The following is a 9,842-nucleotide window of genomic DNA, read 5'->3' as shown; positions in this document are numbered from 1 at the left end:
CTAAAATCACTTTTCTCTTAGACATTTTTTGTCAGCCTGTCTGGCTTCATTCCAAAGTAGCCATGCTTTTATTTTTACTTAGCTCCTAGGAAGACCCAGTCACTCTGTAGAAACTGAGGAAGCTAAGTGAATAAAATAAATACTATGACACTACCTGAGTAGTTTATAATCTAGTGAAGGATACAGACAAATAAACTGGCCTTATAATCTAGGTGCTAAGTACCGTAATAGGGGAAGTAAACAGTGTCATGGGAGTACATCAGAGAGGTACCTCAGCCAGACATGGAGAGAATGTTCTGGAAAATGATCACCAAAAGTGATATCTGAGCCAAGACCGGAGTATGTGTGGGAATTAGCCAGGTGAAGAGGGCAGAAGTGCATGGAGAGGAAGGACTGTTCTAGGTATCATAAAGAGAAAGTGAAAATGCCAAGAAGCAAGAGAGACACAGCTCTCTGCAGGAACCCAAAGTAGCTAAATATGAATTAGGCTAGAGTGGTGCAAGTAGCATTGATGAAAACAAAGCCTACTTTTGGAGGCCAAGGGAGGTGGATCACTTGAGTTCAGGAGTTTGAGACCAGCCTGGCCAACATGGTGAAACCCCATCTCTACTGAAAAAAAAAAAAAAAATACAAAAACTATCCAGTTATGGTGGTGCATGCCTGTAGCCCCAGCTACTCAAGTGGCTGAGGCAGGAGGATTGCTTGAACCCAGGAGGCAGAGGTTGCAGTGAGCTGAGATAGTGCCACTGTACCCCAGCCTGGGCAACAGAGCGAGACTCCATCTCAAAAAACAAAACAAAACAAAACCTACCACCACCACCACCAACAACAGAAAAACCTTGTAAACTTTATTTTAAAATATTTGCAACAATAAACTAAAATATCTACATTAGAACCATGGTAAGCTGGAAGTATCATTAGAAATAATCCAGTTCAGGCCAGCTGTGGTGGCTCGTCCCTGTAATTCCAACACTGTGGAAGGCCAAGGTGGAAGGATAGCTTAAGGCTGGGAGTTTGAGACCAACTTGAGCAACATAGCAATACCACATCTCTAAAAAAAAAAAAGAAAAAATTTTTTTTAAATTAGCTGAGCATCTGAGCATGGTGGCACATGCCAGTAGTCCTAGCTACTCAGGAGACTGAGGGAGGAGGATTGTTTGAACCCAAGAGTTTGTGGCTGCAGCCGCCATGATCATGCCACTACACTCCAGCCTGGAGGACAGAGTGAAACCCTGTCTCAAAAAAAGAGATATAACCCAGTTCAAATTCATCCTCATTTCATGATAAGTGTTTGAGGTGATGAATATGCTAATTCCCCTGATTTGATCATACACATCGTATACAACTATATCATGAAATATCATACTGTACCCCATAAATACATGTGATTATTATGTGTCAATTAAAATTCATTTTTAGGCCCGGTGCGGTGGCTCGTGCCTGTAATCCCAGCACTTTGGGAGGCTGAGGCAGGTAGATCACTTGAGGTCAGGAGTTTGAGACCAGCCTGGCCAATATGGTGAAATCCTTTCTCCACTTAAAAAATACAATAATTAGCCCCAGGTGTGGTGGCGCACACCTGTGGTCCTAGCTACTCACGAGCCTGAGGTAGAAGAATCACTTGAACCTGGGAGGCGGAGGTTGCAGTGAGCCAAGATTGTGCCACTGTACTCTGGGCAACATATTGAGACTCTGTTTCAAAATAAATAAAATAATAAAATAAAATTTATTTTTAGAAATTCATCCTCATTTTAAGGATCTCTTTCGTTATACACTGACTAAGAATCCTATAGTTGCTGCCTAAACCATCAATGAAGGGGAAGATAACTAGCTCTAATTTTAAGAAAGTTCTTCCAAAGTTTGAATTTTTAAACAGCAAACACCTAGAACTTTATTTCCTGATACACTTATGCTTTCTGGGGCAATAATGAATGACTCACCCTATTTTACATAATTTCATTTCAGACATTTGAACACAACTTTGATATTTCTATTTAGTCCTCTTTGACCAGCTCTGTCTAAGGGAACTTTCTGTAATGATGGAAATGTTCTATGATCTGTACTCAGAGATGTCAATGACCACATCAGCTCATGACTACTGTACTTGACAGAGCTGCTCTAGACTATCCCTCTGTTTCCTTAAATTATTTTGTGTAATTACTGCTAGACCTTAAGCAATTCCTTGCTGGACACAGTGGCTCATGACTGTAATCCCGGCATACTGGAAGGCTAAAGTGGGTGGATCACTTGAGGCCAGGAGTTCAAGACATGTCTGGACAACATGGCAAAACCGTGTCTCTACTAAAAATACAAAAATTAGCTGGGTGTGGTGGTGTGCGCCTGTAGTCCCAGCTACTTGGGGGACTAAGGCATGAAAATCGCTGGAACCCAGGAGGTGGAGGTTGCAGTGAGCTGAGATCACACCACTGGACTCCACCTGGGCAACAGAGTGAGACTCTGAGAAACAAAAACAAACACAAAACAACAACAAAAATCCTGATTACTCTCTTGTCTCCTGTGGATGCTAGTCATATACGATGCACTAAGCATAATATGCTTTTCCACCTGTGACCAATCAAAGCAAAATAAAAGGAGATTGTCTTCTCTGTAATTTAGGCTTACCTTTAATAATTTAGCTTACGGTTGTCTTAAGTTGTGGGGAAGTGAGCACTTGTAGTCCACTAAAATCCTTACGGCTCTTAGGTATATATTGCTATTAATCCTGGTTATGTTTCCTCTCTTCCATTTGTGCAGCTGAACTTTTAAATCAAGGCAAACATTTTGCAGGATCTTGATTCTGTCCTGTAGCACAAAGTGTCAGCTGCTGTTTTTCCTCTGCCTCAGTATTAAATTTGATAAGCTTGGCATCAGCGGCCTTATCTAGGTTAATGATAAACATGTGTAACAGGACAAGGCTACAGGCAAAGCCTCAAGTCACAACACTAGAAACTCTCCTTGGTCAAGAGAATTCGGATTCAGTTGCTGAACCAGGTAAGACTCTAACTACATTCCTGGTCCAAAGTGGACAATTGACAAAGGAAGTAGTCACGCTCTTGATTGTGTAGTGATCACATGAATGTAACCATTCATCAAGCTGCGTGCTTTTCTGGTGTGTTTGTATGATGTAGTTCCATTAAAAATTAAATACCATGGTATTGTGTCATACTAAAAGCCAGCATTTCAATTTCACTTCAAAACTCTATTACAAAGCCTTTAGGCCACAGGTCCCTTTTCCAACTCTGTAGAGCCACACTTCCCAAGGGGCAGATTTATTCTTTGGAGAAATGGAACAGAAGAGGCTCAGGACTCTCCTGATGCTGAGGAGGCCTTGGGTGAGGTAGGCAGGTGGCAGAAGAGGGATTCTGTGAAAGGGAACCCACTCAACTGTCAGATCCTGTCTCCTCCCATATATGTGATTCCCAGCATGAAGACATATGAGCAGTTTCTGCCCCAGACAGTGATTGGAAGATTTTTTTGAAGAAACTGAACCAAACCCACAGAAAAATACTTAACAAAGTTGGAAAAGATTGACTTGCTGCCTGATCATCTACGGCTTTACAATCACATTTGCAAATTCTTTCTGTCACCTGGAATGCAAATTATCTGACTTTGGAGACTTAAAAGTTTAATTAAGGCCAGGCGCGGTGGCTCACACCTGTAATCCCAGGACTTCGGGAGGCTGAGGTGGGCAGATCACAAGGTCAGGAGTTCGAGACCATCCTGGCTAACACAGTAAAACCCTATATCTACAAAAATACAAAAAGTTAGCCGGGCATGGTGGCAGGTGCCTGTAGTCCCAGCTACTCGGGAGGCTGAGGCAGAAGAATCACTTGAACCCAGGAGGCGGAGGTTGCAGTGAGCTGAGATCACGCCACTGCACTCCAACCTGGGTGAGAGAGCAAGACTCCATCTCAAAAAAAAAAAAAAAGTTTATTAAAATGTATGAAGCACTTTGCTAAAAATTTCCTCCCCTTTGGGATTTGGTTCCCTTTGAACAGGGCTAGTTTGTTTCCTTTTCCAACTTGAAAATGATTTTCCTGTGACCTAGAAATGCAAGAAGTAGGTAGCTCAGCCTCCCATTCTAATATCCTAACGGTATATTACCTACTCCTGGGCAGTGAGCAGTTCCTTACTCTTCTACCTCCATACCATCATGATATTTTATTATTATCAGATAAATTATTTTATAGCAAAAGAAAGCTCAGAGAACCTTCATGGAATACAAGAGGTCTGATTGAAATCTGCCAAGAGACTAAATAGTTCTAAATTTTCTTTATTAGCTGGACACGAACTTAAATGGACATGAATGCGCTCTAATATATAATTTGTTCCCTCAAAGAGCATGTCAAGCTGCATATCCCACAAGAACGTGACCAGTGAAATCAAAGTTTAAGATGCCAAAGCATTAGAATGTAGCCAGACTTCAACTGAACCCGGCAGCCCCCGCACCTGGTTCTGACTCTGGCTTGTATTTCAAGAACCCTCTTCTTCCCTTGTCCTCTCCTTCCCCACCATTTGCTGTTAATTACTAAAAACCTTCTGAACTGCTTATTAAAATGGCAGCTTAATTACCGCTCCTATATTATGATGCTATTACAATGTCCTCTCTTTGTTTTAATTGACAGATATTTATTGAACTCCTACCATGTTCAAGGCAAGGTGCCAGGTATACATAACAAGGGAGAAAAATACACAGAGTGGGAAGATCTCAGCTCTGTAGTCAGCTTTGCCATGAACTACCTGCGTGCCTTTGACCATATTAATAACATTCACTGGCTGAGGGTTAGGCATGAGCAAATGTGCAGAAGAACAAAAGCACACAGTGCAAAAGAGAAACCTCTGGCTAAAAAAGTGGTAGCAATAAAATTTGCAAACGTGATTGTAAAACCATTTTAAATAATCAGGCAGCAAGTCAATCTTTTCAAACTTTGTAAGTATTTTTCTGTGGGTTGGGTTCAGTTTCTTCAAAAATATCTTCCAATCTCTGTCTGGAGCAGAAAACACAAGGTGGCGTATGCTGAGAGGTGATAGAGATGAGTGTTACAGAACTGTGAGTGAGGGAGAGTGGGAGAGATTTCTCTAATCTGAAGCAGAAATAAGACCTCAGAAAGCAGAGTGGGGCTGATGGAGTGGTGCGGTGAGTCTTGAACCGGATCTTTAAATAAAGGGAGGGAATTTTAAAAAAAAATAGCTAATATTCATTACACGCATCGCATACTTCACATGGTGCATCTTACTGAATCCTCACAAACCCCCCCATGAAGTATTATTATCCTCATTTCATAGATGAGGAAATAGCTCTCCAGAGAGAGGAGGGGGAAAGGCTTTCCAGGGAGTGAGCCAATCACCAGGAGCCGAGGAGTTTCCTAATGCAAAGGAGCAAGACCGGCTGGCAGGGCACACACCACAGTCTCTCCTGTTACTATCCCAGCAGTGCTGGTTTCAGCATCCTATGCGCAGCTTGTAGGTTAGTTATCCCATGTTCTCATTCCGTCATGGTCCCTTTCCTTTTGTGAGTGCACAATAAGCAGCCTGTGTCCCTGAGTTGAATTACTTATCTTCCTAATAGTTTGAAAGTAACATTTCATATCTTAGATTCTAGCCATTCATGTCCTTTTTCTTTAGTCTTTTAGAATGCAACAGACCTCTAAGCATATGTACTAAAGACATTTTACCACGGCCCTCTGATGATTTCATGTAAGAATGTTAACATTTGGCAGTCACTTGCAGAGACAGCATTCATTAGACTAATGGCATGCTACTCTTTCTAACATTGGCTGAAAAATTCTATTCTTTTGCAAGAATGGATTAGGAGCTAAACCTTCAGAAACAAGGTGCTCACTCTTCAGGAAGAGCTTAGATACTATCTTTCTCTATGGAAATACAGAACTTAAATGTGGAATTAAAAAGCCCTACTAGGCCAAGCGCGGTGGCTCACGCCTGTAATCCCAGCACTTTGGGGGGCCGTGGCAGGTGGACCACGAGGTCAGGAGTCCAAGACCAGCCTGGCCAACATGGTGAAACCCCATCTCTACTAAAAAATACAAAAAATTAGCTGGGCATGGTGGCGGGCACCTGTAATCCCAGGTACTCAGGAGGCTGAGGCAGGAAATCGCTTGAATCCGGGAGGTGGAGGTTGCGAGGTTGCAGCGAGCCAAGATCGTGCCACTGCACTCCAGCCCGGGAGACAGAGCAAGACTCCATCTAAAACAAAACAAAACAAAAAAACCTACTAGGTTTTATATAAGAGCATGAGAATTCGAAGTTGGGGTAAGAGTCTCCACAGAACCCATCTTGTTCAAAGGTCTAAATGTCGTTAGCCAAATATGTAGCAAAGAGTAAAATACTAGTTAATTATAATTCTAAGCATACTCTACTACTAATTTTTAAATTATAATATTAACTAAACTTTTAAACAATTAGTAAAATCCAAATAGATAATCCAAGAAACAAAGAGTATCTCTTGTCAGCTGGGCATGGTGGCTCACGCCTATAATCTTAGCACTATTGGGAGGCTGAAGTGAGAGGATTGCTTGAGCCAGTTCCACGATCAGCCTGGGCAACATAGTGTGGCCCTGTCTCTACAAAAAATAAACTAGCTGCATGTAGCGGCACACACCTGTGGTCCTAGCTACTCAGGAGACTGAGATGGGAGATGACTTGAACCCAGGAGGTGGAGGCTGCAGTGAGCCAAAATGGCACCATTGCACTCCAGTGGGAGACAGAGCAAGACTGTCTTAAAAAAAAAAAAAAAAAAAAAAAAAAACTTGTCAATTATTTGCTAGAGTCAGAGTTATGTACTCCGTTTTGTATTCTAGTCTTCCTATTTATTTTTGTCTAATTATCAAATGCCAGTATAGTTAGAAGCTTAATTTAGGTAATTTTAAAAAGAAAGGTTTGGCTGGTAAGTTAGCTTAAAGTCTGTCTACTCCATACCAACATACCTGTATGTGTCGCACCACTTCCTGGATGATTACTAGTTTAGAACTTTATTTCTCTTCAAATATCACTTTTAAAAGTATTCCCTGGCAGTTTGAATCGCGGTGCGACGAAGGAGTAGGTGCTGGGATCTCACCGTGGGTCCCATTAGCCTTTTCTCTGCCTTGCTTGCTTGAGCTTCAGCGGAATTCGAAATGGCTGGCGGGTGAGGCTGGAAAGGACTCCGGAAAGGCCAAGACAAAGGCGGTTTCCCGCTCGCAGAGAGCCGGCTTGCAGTTCCCAGTGGGCCGTATTCATCGACACTTGAAATCTAGGACGACCAGTCATGGACGTGTGGGCGCGACTGCCGCTGTATACAGCGCAGCCATCCTGGAGAACCTCACCGCAGAGGTACTTGAACTGGCAGGAAACGCATCAAAAGACTTAAAGGTAAAGCGTATTACCCCTCGTCACTTGCAGCTTGCTATTCGTGGAGATGAAGAATTGGATTCTCTCATCAAAGCTACAATTGCTGGTGGTGGTGTCATTCCACACGTCCACAAATCTCTGACTGGGAAGAAACGACAACAGAAGACTGTCTAAAGGATGCCTGGATTCCTTGTTATCTCAGGACTCTAAATACTCTAACAGCTGTCCAGTGTTGGTGATTCCAGTGGACTGTATCTCTGTGAAAAACACAATTTTGCCTTTTTGTAATTCTATTTGAGCAAGTTGGAAGTTTAATTAGCTTTCCAACCAACCAAATTTCTGCATTCGAGTCTTAACCATATTTAAGTGTTACTGTGGCTTCAAAGAAGCTATTGATTCTGAAGTAGTGGGTTTTGATTGAGTTGACTGTTTTTAAAAAACTGTTTGGATTTTAGTTGTGATGCAGAAGTTATAGTAACAAACATTTGGTTTTGTACAGACATTATTTCCACTCTGGTGGATAAGCTCAATAAAGGTCATATCCCAAACTAAAAAAAAAAAAAAAAAAAAAAAAAAAAAAGTATTCCCTACAAGTTTTATAGAAGATGCAACTCTCCAGCATAGTGAACATAGTAGCCACAAAAGTCAAAGACCAAGCCCATGACCTGAACCTCTCAGACAATTATCTCATCTATCAAATGGGGACAATAGCATCTACCTCAGAAATTAAATGAGAACGTGTAATAAAATCACAGCACACTAAACATAGCACAATTTAGGACACAAAGTGCTCAATAAATGTGTAGTATGAAGCATGAGTTGGAATTTACCAAGTTGTTTTGAAACGTTTAGCAGAGCTTCCAGCAGCAGGTGTCACTCTCTCCCCAAGTGCTGACAGGGAGTCACCTTTTATTGCTAATTCAGATGCTAGGCATTCCATGAGTATTAGGGAGCAAAAGGTAGAAAATAAAAGAATTCTTATAGGTATAACTAAACAGCACACTTTTTTTTTTTTTTTTTTTTTGAGTTGGAGTTTCCCGCTCTTGTTGCCCAGGCTGGAGTGCAATGGTGTGACCTCGGTTCACTGCAATGTCCGCCTCCCAGGTTCAAGTGATTCTCCTGCCTCAGCCTCCCGAGTAGCTGGGATTACAGACGCCCGCCACAACGCCCGGCTAATTTTTTGTATTTTTAATAGAGACGGGGGTTTCACCATTTTGGTCAGGCTGGTCTCGAACTCTTGACCTCAGGTAATCCACCCGCCTCGGCCTCCCAGAATAACAGCACACTCTTTAAATTGACATACAGTTGTACGTATTTGTGGAGTACACAGTGACATTTCAATACATATAATGTATAGTGATTAGCATATCCATTATCTCAGACATTTATCATTTGTGTTGGGAACAGTCAATATCTTCCTTCTAGCTAGTCATCCTACAGTGGTACAGAACATTAGTATCTCTGCCTTCCAACTGTTAATTTTATATTCTTTAACAAATCTGTTTCTATCCCTCTGTGCTCCCTCCCCTTCCCAGCCTCAAGTGTCCTCTGGTCTACCTTTTACTCCTGAGATCAACTCTCTCTAGCTTCCACGAGAACACGCAGTATTTAACTTTGTTCCTGGCTTACTTCACTTAACAGAATGTCCTCCAGTTCCTTCCATGTTGCCACAAATGACAAGGTTCCTGTTTTGTGGCTGAAAAGTATTCCATTGTGTATATATGCCACATTTTCTTTATCCATTTCTTTATCCACGCCTACGTTGATTCGGTATCTTGGCTATTGTGAAGTGCTACAATAAACTTGAGGGTGCAGATGTCTCGTCCATATACCGATTTCATCTCCTTTGGATAAATGCCCAGTAGTGGGATTTCTGGATCGTATGGTAGCTCTATTTGTAGCACACAGCACAATTTTAATTGCAGCCAGCCTCAAATTTGTTGCTTGAGGGTTATAACAAATTACACACACACACACACACACACACACACACACACACACACACACACACACACACACACACACACACACACACACACACACACACACACACACACGTGGGCATATGAACCACATACAAGGTATAAAGCATGACCTACAGACAAAACATTCTCAGTTTTAAGTATCTGAATCCCTTACCTGGACATCTTTACTGCGTTAAGGTTTCAAAAAAAGAAAAAAAAAAAAAAAAGGAAGTTACCAGATAATGACTCCACAGCTTAAAAAAATAAAAATAATTACCACCATATACTAAGAATTCCCAACCCTTAATGAGTTACAACCTAGATACTTGAGATTATATCAGCCCTGAAAAGTTTAGCTCTATTCTTCAACTGTACAGAAAACATACATTATCTAAGCAGGGCAAAGAGCTGCTTCAATATGTATTGCTTTACTAGGTCAAGACGATTTCCCACAGTAGTTAAACCTGAAAAATTCATGTTCAAACAGCCAGGAAACATTTCAGCAAAGGAAGCAGTTAAAAAAAAAAAAAA

The 9,842-nt window shown here is 41.5% G+C and overlaps 1 protein-coding gene across 1 annotated transcript; it reads left to right on the top strand.

The window, feature by feature from the left end:
* Nucleotides 1-2,897: 2,897 nt before the first annotated feature.
* LOC116481368 (histone H2A.Z-like) lies at nt 2,898-7,898 on the top strand. Its single transcript, XM_032754654.2, has 3 exons — nt 2,898-2,991; nt 3,246-3,337; nt 7,033-7,898. Exons 1-3 carry the CDS (start codon nt 2,898-2,900, stop codon nt 7,519-7,521), a joined length of 675 nt encoding a protein of 224 aa, XP_032610545.2. The 3' UTR covers nt 7,522-7,898.
* The last annotated feature ends 1,944 nt before the right edge of the window (nt 7,899-9,842 follow it).

This window comes from Hylobates moloch, unplaced genomic scaffold (genome assembly GCF_009828535.3).
Source record: "Hylobates moloch isolate HMO894 unplaced genomic scaffold, HMol_V3 SCAFFOLD_3, whole genome shotgun sequence".
Lineage (NCBI taxonomy): Eukaryota > Metazoa > Chordata > Mammalia > Primates > Hylobatidae > Hylobates > Hylobates moloch.
The sequence above is the reverse complement of the archived record's forward strand: the minus strand, read 5'-3'. Positions and strand labels throughout refer to the sequence as shown.